We start from the raw sequence: 14,801 nt of genomic DNA, 5'->3' as shown, positions 1-14,801 counted from the left end.
TTTCTACCCAAATCAGAACCACTCTGTAAGTTCAAGTGAGCACTCACCTTGCAATTTCCGACGATGGAAGCGAGGAGACCCCAGGAAACTATTCTTGATGGAGTTGAGCCGTGTCCTCCATGGCATTCCTCCAATGCTGGGGCTGGATGGTGGTGTTGGGTTGGGTGTGCCTGCTGGGCTCTCCTTTGGCGTATGAACAGGTGTCCCCTTGGGGGTAGGGAGGGGACTTCCCCTTGGAGAGGGGTGAGGGGTGACCTGTATGATGGGGATAGATTTGGTGCTTGGGTCAGTACTAGAAGGGAGCAATCTAACAGGAGACATAGGGTTGGTCTGCACTTTAGGAACAGCCAGCTGAGGGTTGAAGCCGGCAGCAGGCAAGTGGCCCTGAGCATTCGGCACAGGGTTGTTCTGGGAAGAGGGGGCGCTGGCATTGCTGGTAGGGAGTGGGTTGGATTTAGTAGACTGGAGTGGTTTTTCAGCCAATTTGCTCTTGGATGGCAAAGTCTGCGTCTTTGGGTTGGGCTGAAGTGCTGGCTTTGGTTGGAGTACATGTCCAGGCCTGGAGGCGTTCCTACAAGCATCAGGGTCCAAGGAGACTTGGGGTCGGGGAGAGAAAGGGAGGTCGGAGGTCTGAGGGGGGATGAAGAACTTTCTGATAGGCTACGAGACAGACGCAGAGTGTCCATGCACATCAAAAACAGTGAAATACGCATAGAGCGGGCGAGCAGAGAAAGGAAAGTCAGAATAAAATCCATCCGAGTCACAAAGATGCACCATGTCACGAGGAGACATAGGAGATGGAGGTGAAGGGGCAGTGGGGGGGAGGGATTTTGCAAAGAAACGAAAACAAACAAACAAACAAAAAACAAAAAAAAGACATGCAGTTAGCTGGGAACACAGCATAATCAACAACAGCAGCAGCGGCAGCAGCAAGAACAACAGTGTCATAACAGGCTTCATCATATTAACCAACCACGTGTCAGCAAAGGAAAATAACAGAAAGAAAAGTACAACAAAGGAACAGTAAAAAAAAAAAAAGGAAAAAAAAAAGAAAAAAAAAGAAAGAAAGTAACCAAGAAAAAAGAAGAGAGAAATGCCATCTCTCTGGGATTGTTCTGATTGCCCTGCAGTGAGAGAAGCACGATGCTGTAGGGAGGTGAGGAAGGGGAAGAAGAACCACTCAAGCCACAGACAAATTGAAATGTGCCAAGAATGGGACCACCTTGTTCAGCTCCATGTGCCCATATGCAAACTCAGTAGAGAGATGAAACTCAGAACAGGTGTGTGATACATACGGAGTGGCAGGTGATACACACAGTTACTGCACACACCAGTCAGAACCTCTTTCCTTCCTCTTTACCCCTGACTGGCTAATGCACACCTGAGTTGCAGCCACTCACTGCAGAAAAGGGAGGGAAAAGGGAGAGCGATGCTACCCGGGCACCCACTCTGCTCTCCTGACCTGGAAGGTTAAATTGCTCAGCATTCACTTGGAGGCTTCAGAGCACTCAACACCACGAGAAAAATATGAACTCAGATTGGTGTTTGATTTGTAAACTGCTCCAGCAAAAAATTCAATGAGGCCTGGCAAATTTATTTATCTGGGAAGAGACAATACTTTCCGTCAGACTTTATGCTCCTCCTGCAACATCCCTCATTGCACTGAAGGACAGCTTGGTAATTGGAATTTCTGCCTTAAAGTCTCAGCAATATTTGCCATTAAGACCCAAGTCTATGGAGAGGTTGGGGTGAGCTATTGTTTTGTAAGACACAGTTTAAAAAGAAAAAGACAACCAAAGTTCATAATCCATCAACTGAGGTATCAAAATGGGATTATGATTTTTTTTTTCCCAAAGCAGAACCTTTACACATGTTAAGAGGCATTTTGGGAAACCATTCATACATTGACAGCAAACAGCAATACACAGACTTGGAAGGATAGAAGCCTTTTAAAGGGATATTAGCAAGCTAAAAATCACATTTAAACCAAAATAAATGTCCTTACAAAACATTGCTGTTAACACCTTAGATTACAAATACTGGAAAAATTGTAAAAATGAAATCATTATTCAAGATATTCAGCTTTGGTCTACACTTAGGTTCTGATTTCTATAAATTATTACCTATGAAAAATTATATATCACCATTATTATCATCCATTGTTAACACCGACACTGTAATCTAGTGCTGTCCAGATATACCATGTACATGTAGCCATGCCTCAAATCTCAGTCCCAGGTAAGCACACTCATTAGGGAGTTTACTTTCTGGGTTTGATAGATTAGCACAATGTTGTAACACTTCAAAAAATGCAAGAATGTATTTAAGACTTAATTCCTAAACATGTTTGCATCAAAGTTTTGAAATTACTTCAAAGAACTTAGGGTTAGGCCACTAAAACTAAAGGAAAGTCACTACATCAAAACATTTGCATTACTATTAGGACTGTAAAATCAGCATCTGACTATTAACCATTTGCAAATTACACCAATGAGTAAAAGTCAAAGGCTGTTGATTGCAAATGCTTCCTTGCAGTTTTTGTATCATATGTGTATGATGATTTGAGAAAGAAATCTGGAAGAACTAATGTCAAATTCAACTCCCACTTAAGCCATTAAGAATCTGAAGGGGCACCTTTAATTACCACATTGTTAATAACAAAATGAAGAACAAGATTAGGTCTCTATTTCATCTGGTGCAATGGGGAACACCATTAGCAAGATCTTGTGAAATTTGAAAAATCTTAGTTGATGTTGAACTCAATTCCTTACAGAACTGAACCTAAGCAGTGCACGTAGTGAAATATGTATTTACTTTTAAAATATGTTCTCTTTCAATAATCTAAGGTGCTATTAGAAGCATAGGTAAGGACGTTTAAAAAAAATATGATTTTAATTCCAACATTTCCTTTTAAGCCTCAAATTTGACCTGCCTTAATATCATTATGATCTGCTGAAAATGCCATCTGGTTGCTAAATCCCTTTGAAGACTATTTAATCAACTGCCTATTAAGTAATAATGCTAAGATACAGCAACTATGGAACAGATCTTGTCAACCTTACTCTTTGATGTAGTCCTACTGAGATGTCAGAAACTGATCCCAAGAGATCAATTAACGAGATCAAGATTTAGGTTTGCTGCACTGGATGCTTACTTTGTGCACAAAACAGTTCCCATGCTCTTTTTCAGTATGTTTTGCAGTGGCATAAGAGTTCTGAGACCTCTGCTTCATTCCACTGACAATCAGGAGTCCCAGTGCAGAAAGAAGGAAATGGATCTTTGCTGGTTCTTAGCAGTTTAATGACACAGAGGAGACCACAAACATATTTATGCCAGTTGCAAAACAGGGTAACAATGGACAGGAATCCAGAATATGTTTCAGAAATAGTTCAGCCAAGCAAGATGTTGGAAGCTTTACTAGTCTTTAAACTTAGACTCAACAGCGTGTCTTTGTTCGGAAGCTTTACTAGTCTTTAAACTTAGACCCAACAGCATGTCTTTGTTCATATGAATTACACATGATCTTACTGGGGAATTACAACTTTACATATCTGGAATACTGATGTTATCTTCATACACCTAAAACTAGATCCATAGGTGTATCCATACCCTAACACGTGGAATATATCCATTTCCAGTGAGGAATGGCATCTTCTCATGAAGTCATGAATCCATAGGTGTATCCATACCCTAACACATGGAATATATCCATTTCCAATGAGGGATGGCATCTTCTCATGAAGTCATGGAAAGTATGTTGAAATCCTCCAAAACCTCTGGGCCAGACAGTTAGGTAACATGGATTGCCATAGCCCTACAGGCTTCTTGATGAGGTCTAGGCTTTTATACGGAGTGCAGTCTTAAAGTGACTTAGCTGGCCTTATCAGGCACTAGGAATACTCTCTTTTATCCCTAAAGAAGTTAGCAGGAAGACAGAGGCCTCTGTCACTGCACTTCAAAACTGTAACAACTTTGAAACTGCACTTTCTGCTGCTGAACATCAGTATTAATTGACTATCAGTATCTAGATGATTGTATGTTGAAAAAGGGCACATGAATGTACCTTATTTATAGGGGTTTGAATGTTCTCTTCTTATTTCAGTCAACTTCTTACTTGCCTTTTGAATTTGTTAGTCCTCAAATTCGTATAATGTATTGTCTCTGATTTTCTAATACATGCTATTCTGAGGCAAAAAGAAGACAACCAGCACAGTTTGGTTCTCTACTGTGACCTAATTGAAGGCAGCTGTGAAATGGTTCCTGATTATTTGGTCTGAAACCATGCTGTATGCAGACCTCAGCTGGATATGGCAGTGTTTAGTCATAGCAATGTTATTCTATGTGCTTATGAGACTGAAAAAGGGCAGGGGCACAGTGAGATCCCTGCTAACAGTGCAGGGAACATGTATGATGTGCTTATGAGACTGAAAAAGGGCAGAGGCACAGTGAGATCCCTGCTAACAATGCAGGGAACATGTATAAGAAATTCTTGGCTTGCAGTTGTAAATAACATTTCCCTCAACACCCATGAAAATTTACAAGCTGCCAAGGAAAAACAAAACATCCCAGCTAAGAGCCACAGCTCTGGAGCAACAGATGTTGAAAAGCATCAAGCATGTGTGAGTGAATTGGACCAACAGATCTTGAAGCAGCACCACTTACCCTTGGACTGCTGAGAGGACTGGTGGAGAGCCCAGATGATGCTCCGCTGATTGACCGAGACCTGAATGGACACAATAAGGAAAACATCCCTCAGAAAACTTGGACAAGTAATAGCCCTGAACACCAGCCATCACAGGCACAGGCATGAAGTGAGGAGGAGGAGGGAGGCTGTCACTGGAAAAGCACAAAACTCTTTCCTTTTCTTTCCTTTCACTACTGTCACATTTTTCAGTTGTCCCCCTCACAAATGAAAGCAAAGCTGTTGCTCGGGGAGGATACTATAATCCCTTTTGATTAAGGTAGCTGCTACTTTCTTTTTTGGTCATCAAGAACATGGAAGCTACTGTGTCTGACCTTGCAAGTTGAACTGCTGAATTCAAAAGGAAGGTGATGACATTCATATTGGTTCTGAGAATTCTGTTCTGCACAGTGCTGGTGCTCACAGAATGAGACTTTCTCTGTCACAGGCAACATGGAAAAGCACTGTGTGTACAAGGCATAGAGGTAAGGGATTCCTCCAAATATTAATTGAAAAACTAAGTCTCCTTGATCCAGGTGATCAATAATTTCCTATATGACCTCCCAGTGAAATCAAAGCTCACACTAGCTTAACCCTTTCCAGCTTCTCACTGATGGATTTCACATCTCTGCTCTCCAGTAAGATTTTTTGCTGCTGCATTGAACAACACAGGCCTTCTCTATGGATAACAAGTTCTGCTGCTGTTGATAACTTTACTAATATCAAGCTAACAGCTCAGGTGCCCTCAAAAAGAGGCCAGTCAAGGGAGAGTAAACACCTATTTGCTGACAAGGTCACCTATATCGCAATGCTCTTACGCTCTCCATCAAAGGTCACCTATGAAAAATGTGGTGACAATAAATGCGTAACTGTGTTATGCTAAATGTGGTGAAAGAGCAGACAAATCAAACTGCACAAACATTTTAGCAGAAGAAGTTTCCAGGAGGAGGACTGCCTAGCAGAAAACAACTCCATACCCTGTGTGTGTCTGCACATGAATGAGCCCCAGAGGCAGCTGCTTTCTGTCCTTTTTAAATAGGAAAAAAGTTGTCTTGAAGACCAAAACATCCCATAGGAGAGGACGTGGCTAAGAACCTAGTTGTTCAACAACCACCATGCAACAATATGTCAATATAGCAAACCTACCAATGTTTCCCCTATAGCAAGAGCCAAGAAAGCAACTACTTGCCTTCAGGTAACAAATATGGAAAGGTGAAATTTCTGTAGATGTCTGGAAAACAGAATGCATGGGTGTGTGTGTATACATATGTGTCTCTGTGTGTGTGTGTGTACACACATATATTTAAAATTCATATAGCTCAGATAGCTAATGTCAGCTTATACATAATAAAAAACAAATTTAGACCATAAACTGTCTCAGTTTACTCTCTTCTACTGTTATAGAAGAATAAAACAAAAAAAATCAGTTTCTAAAATGGTCTCCCAGACATATATCACCAAAGAAATGTGAGTAGTAAAAATCAAATAAAAAAATATGTGAACTGCAAAAGAAGAAATATTTCCAAGGAAAAGGTAAGCTACAACTGAACATGATGGCAGGTCCTGTTTTCCCTATTTGTATCCTCAGCAGAAACTACTCAGTGATGGTTTTCTTTGTATGTCCATCACAGTAAGTAGGTGAAATCCAGAAGCCCAGTCTCAGCCTGCTTTTTTTTTTTTTTTCCAGATTAAATCTAAATAGGCACCATAAAAATCTGGGGCACTTATTCTATGCAGAAACTCCCTACTTAGGTTTTTCTTTGTACCCTGCTGCACTCTGCCCATCATAGTGCAGCAGTAAAAAACTACAAGCTCACTCTTGGCATTCTTAAACCTAGATTTGTATCATCTTGGGCACTCATAAAGGTTTATGCAAAGTAATTTTAAGGGAAGAACTGTCTGCTCTACCTTTGAAAGGCTACTTTATTTGCCTTTCCTATGGCTGAAGTCGCTGACTGCACCACAGGTGTGTTGTGCAGATGGAAAGTCCATTTAGTTAAAATCTTCCTTGCATGAATCATCTGGGAAAGCTTCTTCCAAACCATAAATTACAAGAGGAGCCTATAGATTGTCTTGGACAAATGTGGAAGGCATTCAGGTGCCCAGAGATGCAGTTAAACACCAACTTAAAGGAGATGTTCCCACCAGCTCTTAACTGTGGTGGGAAAGTCCTCTCTGACACTCACCTGAATTCCAGGACACTCGATTAAAAGTTCCAATCTATTTCCTTTTTTTGCAATCAGCTGTTTCCAACAGTCCTGAATTCTCCCTTCCCAACCCTACTGCCTCCTATATTTTTATTTTTTTTCCCCAAAAATGATCACACACACGGAGGGCAAAACATGGCAGGCCCCACCTCCCAACTCCCAGTTCCTTATTGGAAGCAATATTTGAAAAATGGTTGTTGTGTACTGTGTTTTCATCCAGCCTAGAAGCCTGAGGCAGGGGACATAAGAGAGAGTTAGTGTGAAATCCTCTGGAAATGCATTCAGTATCCACATGATTGCTATTGAACAAGCTTTATCTCTGCTGCTCATTTACATGCAAAATACATAAGAACTAAAGTAGGCCCTATAGCAAGTTTTAGTTTGTCCACACTGGAAATTGTATATAGGAGCAGTGGAAAGAGTTTAAAGAATCCTGGGCTAATTTTAAGTGTTGGGGTGAAAAGAGGGTTGTACATTTTCAAAACCTTTCTCCTTTACCAGAGAGTGCTGGGATATGACACCCAGATTGAGATCTTCCTTGCATCTTCTTCAATTTAACAAATCTCCCATAATTTACCTTTACAAATGGGACACACTTCCCAAGCTGGCTATAAAACCTCAGTACTGTGGTTGGTTCTATATTCCAGTACAAAAATGCTAACAAGCAAAAATGACAGATTTGCCCCTATCATCAAGATCATCTTGGCTGAGCAATGCTGTAATTCAGTTTGTAAAAACCAAAAACAACCACATGCACTGCTCCTGTATCTCAGAGTCAGGTGGACAGAACTGGGTCAGGGCCAAAAGAAAGTAATGAAAACATTGCATTATGCTGAAATGCTGTAATGAAAGAACAGAGAGAATTAAAGATTTTATCCCTCTCACCAGAAAACGAAAGTTTGAGGCCCTACAGGCAGCACATCAGTGTGGCAGACTCTTATATGTGGAAAGAGGAGAAAAATATGACATGGTTATGAACTAAATTTATTTAGTGAGAAACAACTATTAGTGAGTAACTTCCTAAGAGTCTCTATAGGCATTAAATGTCATTGGAAGTATTACATCTATAATTATTCCAACAACTTCATACTAAATGCAACTCTCTAGGAAAATATGAACATTGTGTGCGACTCATTTTGTTCTGTTTTGCATTGCTGTATGCTTGCACACTAACTCAATGGAAGTCATCAAAATGTTGTTGAAAATACAAGCAGAAAAGTCAGTGCAGTTGCTCATGAAAGAGCACAGAAGAACATTCCCTCAAACACAATTGCCAGATTTAGAGACCCAAGAAGAGACTCTTTAGTCCCTTCCAAAGTGACATAGTTGTTTTGCCAAGCCTGGAGGGAGGAATTAAAATAAGACATGAAGGAGCTAGACCCAAGGTTTAGGAGGGGGAAGATGCAGAGGGCACTTTAAACATTAGGTGGACACTGAGATCATTGCAGGCTGTTCCTCCCATTCCATAGACTGACAATAATCTGGAGACGTCTGAGCTATGAAAGAGAGGGGCAAAGGACTGAAACAAAATGTGTATGTGTGGGCTGCAGTTTGTAGCTGACATTTTATTCAATCTAATTGATATTTCAAAGTATCAAAGTTAAAAGGTCCTTCATTTTAAAGGAATTTTTTACTCTTTTTAGCCAGCTGCTGTCAAAGGGGAAGTGATGCTAGGCCCAATTCACATTAGAACAGTGTTCTCTTACTGGTGGAATTGAAGGGCTGGAATCCAGTTTCCAGCTGGTTTCAGAGAACTGTGGAATTTCTTGAGAGCTGTAAGAGGTGAAGGGCTGAAGCCTGACACTGCTAAGGTGTAGACGGAGAAAAATACAAGAGAGAAAAGCGCAGCTGACCTGGTAACCGTCCTACACACAGAGCACATGGACAGACCATCTCTACACAGCCCTTCTCTCAGATTAGTTTGCAAGTGCTTTGAGCAGTGCATCTGCTAGTAGAGCATAAAGGCTTCACAGCCAGAATTTAACAGTTAGGTCAGATTTGGCATTTGTTTCTTCTTCAAATAACCATCACACAGAATTTTTCTTACGATCAAAGGGGAGTTTGGTACCTTGTTGCAGTCCCAGCAGAACTTGCTTTCATAGCACAGTTTTACCAGGATGCTGAATACAGCCTCTTAGCTGGTCAAGCTGGAGCCATGCTTCCAAGAAGGGGAGCCTGCAGCATGCATGCAGCGTGCAGTAATGCATCAGACTTGTGTCCCTGGGTGAAATGCCTTAGAAATTTTGAATTTATTTGATTCCACATGTAGTTTTGAACGTACTGTTCCAAAAATATCCAGCCAACCTCTTATTTGCCTTCAAGCTTAAACTGAGTGGAATCTGATACTCCTCTTTCCTTTCTCACTCATAACCAAAAAACTTGAAACTGAATTTCAGGGTATGGCACCCCTGAAGATGATCTGAATTAATATGTAATAGGTCAGCAGTCAGGCTGTGTTCAATTTCATCATTAGTACTCTTGGGTGTCTAGAAGATACAAACTGTGCTTCCTCACTCCCTGATTTAGGGAATATGAATAGAATACCTTTGATGCTCCACTGTCTTACAGTCCCAACCATGCAAAGAATACTGTAACAGCTCTCACTGGGAATACTTATGCTTCAGTCAGAAGGTCTGCTCATGGTAGTAACTGCTTGTAAGATGAAGCCTTACAAAGAGTACAGAGAAAGGAGTGCAGGTGTGGGTAACACACCTCTTCTTCCTTTCAGTGCATACAGAGGGTGATGTAGAACGGCACCACCCTCTTTAATTGGCCAATTATACTAAAGTTCCATTTATAAATGGTTTAGAGAGAATTAATAAATAGTAAAGCACGCTATAAACTCGAGAGGTAAATGTTACTGGTGCTAATGAGCTTTCTCAATATGTGCCCTCTCAAGAAGCTCTTACTGTAGTCTGTAATGATCTATTACAATGGTTTTATTAAATCATTTATCAATATAATATTATCCTTCTCTTAAGTATTTATAAATGGAACTTTCATTTGAAGTGTGACTGTATTCCTAGCTGTACTTATATTGTCTTCATTGAAAATAAAGAGCTTTGAAGATACATCTGTCTCTAGGGCCATCTGTTCACCTCTTAAGAAAACATATTCTAAAAAGAAAGGGAATACCCAGCATTTTTTAAGAACAAAGATGGGATTCAGTTTCATTAAAAAAAAAAAACCAAACCAAAAACAACAACCAGAAAAAAAACCCCAACCCCCAAAAAAACAAAGGAAAAAAGAAGAAAACCAGACAAATTAGGATCAAAATTAACTGGAAGATAACAAACAGATACAAAAACACTAAACTGAGCAGGGGGTTTCATTCTCAGAAGGTGTCCTGGTACCTGCACAGTGTCTGAGGATAGTTTTCTGTGCCCACAGACATTGAAACAGAGGGACAAATAAGAGAACAAAAAAAGAACCCAAAAGTAAATTATATGGAGTGTGACTCCAACAGAAAAGCACACAAAAGCACCAAAAATGCTTCTTCCCACATCTCTCTCTCTCTCTCTCCTTGCTGTGAAGCCTCATTCACTGCAGTGTATCAGCCTGTATCGTATTTGTAAATTGCAACTGAAAAGTTTCTCTACAAGATATGACAGGTCCCGCAACAGGAATAATCCAAAACTAGAGCTTACCCCAACGGATCAGCACTCGCCATCCTCGGAAAGGGAAAATGAAAAGAGAGGGAGAGAGAAAGAAAGAGAGAGGGGTGTGGAGGCAGGTGGAGAGAAGAGTAGGAAAAGCAGAGTGAAATACTGTTCGGAGAACTGAACGGTCATCATTATTGCCACCAGTGCCTATGTCTTCAGAGACCAGGAACACTAGGGGGACAGTTTCATTTACCAGAAAATACCTTTTGTCCCATTCGCAATACTGCAGACACATCCAACTTTAGCACTGGGGAATATGGAGAGGGACATACTAAGGCTGCAAAAAAAAAATTCCCAGCCAAATCCCAATTAAAGCAGTCAGCAGAGCAATGGGGTTCATACTTCATGCTGCATTTCTTCTCTGCCTCTTACATAAGGCACAGTTATATCACACTGTTATCAAGGAAATTGTTCTTTTTGTCCCCAGTTTGCTCGGTGCAGTGTCCCTCTGTCCCCCAAGCTGGCCTGGTAAGAAGTACTTTTTTTTTTTTGCCATGAATGAACTGTGAAACGTATTGGTTATTAAAGCATGCATTTCTGAGCCAGCTTGGGAGCCCAGGGTACAAGATTGTAGCTCAAGCTGTGAATCTGCTTTGATACTGCCTTATTAGTCATGATGGTCTTATAGGCAGGAATTCAGATCAGCTAGAACATACCAGCTCAGCAACCCAGCACTTATCTCTGTGGATGCCATCTTGTGCTCCAGGATCTCATTTTTCATTTAAAATAAATTCAGTCTCTGGGTCTTATAGGTTGCAAAGGAAATCTTTCAAATGGGAATGGAGAATAAATCAATGCTGTGCTGAAAAGATTCTGAAAAAGCAGCTCTAAAAGCAGAGTGAATCTTTGGCATGTTGACTTTGAAGGCTGGCGACAATTGAAAACTTCAGTATTCTTAATTTTTAACTGCTAACCAAAGCATTCAAAATGGGAAAGAACAGTAAGGTTATTAAGTTTGCAGGGGTGCAGGTAAGCAAACTCAGGAAAGTGTCACCACCTTTTCACATTTACAAAGATTAGATTGGAAATAAAAAACCAATTTGGTGTTATTAAGCCAAATTATGTTCAAGCTGGATGCAACATTTTTTTCCATCTCTGTCACTTTCTCTCTCTCATTCTCTCCATTTTCAATAACAGGCTCCCAAGCTGCCAGAGCTACCTCTGGCTGGGTGAGGAAAATCCATTCTCCACAAGACAGTCTCCAACAGAAATGCCAAATTTAATATATGCCCAGTAGATTTCACAGTTTACTGCTCAGTGCAACTAGCCATGCCTCCAGTTACATCAACATTGCAAGTGCTGGGCTGGGCAACCAAGGCAGTTTTGAGAACAGTTAAAATGAAAACATAGTTAGAACAGAACAAAAAAGCTGTTGTGCTACACATTGATAGAGAAGTGGAAAGAAGCATTACAGTAAGTTCTTTTTCATGTGTTTGAGTGACACTCCATTTATATTTCAGCCTGGAGTGCAAATTTGGGTAAAATTTTATTCATATACATACAGATATATGTATATATTTAGGCACAAATGCTGTCCTCAATTGTACCTGTACAAATCTATCTACAGTGATGTAACTGAGAAGAGCAAATTGACACCCATTGTATATTGGAACCTGTGTGTATATTTATACAGAAAATACACCCATATTCACACATGCAGAATATTAATATGTAAATAGAATGGGTGCAAGAAGATTCATTAATGTTTCTTTCAAGTCATTTTCCCAACAGGGACGGCACTGAAGAGGTTAACAAAGAGAATGGAAAGCAAATTGACAATAGGGTAAAAGAAAAGGGAAATGAGGTTTAAAAAAAAATGAACAATCCCAGGACACAATAGACCCAGAAGCGCAGACATGTGCATTCCCTATAATACTGAAGCAAGTGAACTACGGAGCTGCAGCAACCCAGATACAGAAGAAGAGAAGCACTCAAAGAGGGGGGTGAAAGAAAGTCAGAAAGAAAGTAAAAGAAAAAGAAAGGGACAGTGGCCTCAGCTACTAAGACAACCATGTGCATCTAGAGGGAAGGGACCCTTAAAGATGCAGTATTCCTTTAAAAAAGACAACGTAAAATTGGATAATTAAACATTGGCCAAAATTTTAATGGCCACTCTGATTATCTAACTTCATTTTGCTGGGGTTCTCTTTGTTGCCTATCCCTTCCCTTCATGTAGTTGTGTGCAGACCTAGAATCCAGGTTCTCTCACATTCCCACCACTGAGGTCCTTCTTTGTGACTCTTAAAAGTGGGAGGGAGGTAAGATCACAGTGAATGTGATTCTCAAAAAATCAGCCTGGTCCTTGAATGTGCAGGACCGTGGGGTGATCCTCGTGCAGTGCTCTAACCCTCTCCTCCTGTTGTCTGAAAAATACCACCTTTGAGAGGGAACATGAAATGCCTATGCTGCTTTAAGAAATTCCCCCAGCATTTCCACTGCTCCTAACACAGCTCTAGCAGCTGCCAGAGAAGGACAGAGGGACAACGAATGATGCTGGGAACACCTGCTGTCACAGATAAAACTTCTGCACTTCTCTTACTGGACCTGACTTCTAATTACTCTGAAAAAGCTCCTCTTTGGAATAACTTCAGACTAACATTTAATGCAAGAAGTGCCACATATTCAGGAACAGAACTTACATACAGGGGGAATCAGAGAAAGGAACAGGAATTTCCATGTCTATGCTAAAAGTCCAGGAAAGCCCAGCCACTAAAGGCTGTATAACCACTACTTCTTCACGGCTGTGAAACTAAGAGGTTTCTACCACTTCAGGTCCAATGCTTGTTGGTATTTTGGCATCTTAGAGCAGGTGCTTTACACACCACATGAGGCACAACCTCTCCTGCAGATGCACAATGTTCTTCACTGTTGTAGGCTCAGGACTTGAGACACGCCTGCAAAAGACTGTCTCAGCCTGCAAAAGACCAAAACAGGGGCTGTTCCTCACATATCCTAGATGTCTCCTGAGGCTTAAAGGCCACATCAGTTTTTAAACAGAAACATTTCTGTGAAAAGGGGAAATGGAAAGAAGAATGGATTGCCAAGTCCATAGGTTCCTTTAATGAAGCCATTGCTTCCCCCTTTTGGAATCATATGCAACACTCCCAGCCTTTGGGTAAGCTAAGTGTTTGTCCAAAAAGTATAGGGATTACATTTGATGAAGAATTATCCATTGGGATGCCAGCTTTTAACATAGAGAAATACTCTCTTCCTCTGAGACCAAAATTTTAGAAGCAACATGCCCACTAAAAAACTTCCCAAAAGTCTAAATGTTTTTTGTATGTTCATGAACCCACATGAGTCCATTTAAACTTCCTAAATCTGGTGGCCTGCGTGTCTTCCATTGTGCCTCTATTCACAGTTGGGAGTTAATGCTTCTGTTGCTCTTCACCATCTGTTACTTGAACTGCTAGACTGGAATCAGCCTCCAAAAACTCTATCTTCAATCATATTTTCCTCTTGTGTCCTCTGGGAAGTCTTAAGGAGTTTGTCTCTTAGCTACAGGTACTTAGTATTTTGCTCTGTCAGACTGAATTTCCAAAGTTTTCTACCATTGTTTTCACTGACTCAGTTGTGCTGCTGTTCCTAATGCTAAGAGTGGAGCACTCTGACCTTTCCCAGTGTTTGTGTTTTATTTTCCAATCCTTCCCAAAGAAGTCTTAGCAAATAGATCTTTGCTCATGGCAGAACTGAACCAACAACAGCAGTAGGATTAAATTTTAGTGGGGAAATCACTGGTACAGTCCCAGGCTGTATTGGGGATAGCCTCAAATGAATGGTACTGTACAAAAATATATGTAGTGTGGGGCTGTACATATCCCACCCTCTTTGCTTCTCTTCTCTCTACAGAGAGAACAGCTCTGTCCCCACACAGAGAAGGTAAGTACTGCATCTTTAAGGTCTCAGCAGTGAGGTAGAGGAGAGGAACATATTGTCAGTGTTTATACCTTTCTTCTTTGTTGAATTTGGGATTGGCTTCAGAGATATCCAGGCTTTTACTGAACATTGTTTTACTATGGCAGGAACAAAGCGAGAAAACAGAGTTACTAGTGTGGACATTTTTATAAAAGAGAGTCACCTGAAGCAATGCTGGACACCCAGCCCCCAACCCATCCTCCCCTTGCAATGCTCTTCAAAACTTTTCTTTTACTTTCCACCTATGGCTTACGCCTACACAGTGCTGCAGTTCATTATCTCCCCCTGACTTCTGAGGTCTAAGATGACTTTCCCCATGCATACTTGTAAATCCTG

At 40.8% G+C, this 14,801-nt stretch overlaps 1 protein-coding gene across 3 annotated transcripts in view; it reads right to left on the bottom strand.

The window, feature by feature from the left end:
- Nucleotides 1–14,801, bottom strand: part of LOC103810906 (serine/threonine-protein kinase BRSK2) — a 160,827-nt gene that overhangs the window by 28,890 nt on the left and 117,136 nt on the right. For all 3 annotated transcript variants that reach the window (XM_009083837.1, XM_009083835.1, XM_009083836.1), the window contains exons 12-13: nucleotides 4,663–4,723; nucleotides 48–255 (exon numbers count right to left, since the gene is read on the bottom strand). In XM_009083837.1, the coding sequence (XP_009082085.1) occupies nucleotides 48–255; nucleotides 4,663–4,723 (269 nt within the window). The remainder of the gene's footprint in view (nucleotides 1–47; nucleotides 256–4,662; nucleotides 4,724–14,801) is intronic.

The sequence above is a fragment of the Acanthisitta chloris genome, unplaced genomic scaffold (assembly GCF_000695815.1).
Source record: "Acanthisitta chloris isolate BGI_N310 unplaced genomic scaffold, ASM69581v1 scaffold1421, whole genome shotgun sequence".
NCBI classification, from domain to species: Eukaryota; Metazoa; Chordata; class Aves; order Passeriformes; family Acanthisittidae; genus Acanthisitta; species Acanthisitta chloris.
The sequence above is the reverse complement of the archived record's forward strand: the minus strand, read 5'-3'. Positions and strand labels throughout refer to the sequence as shown.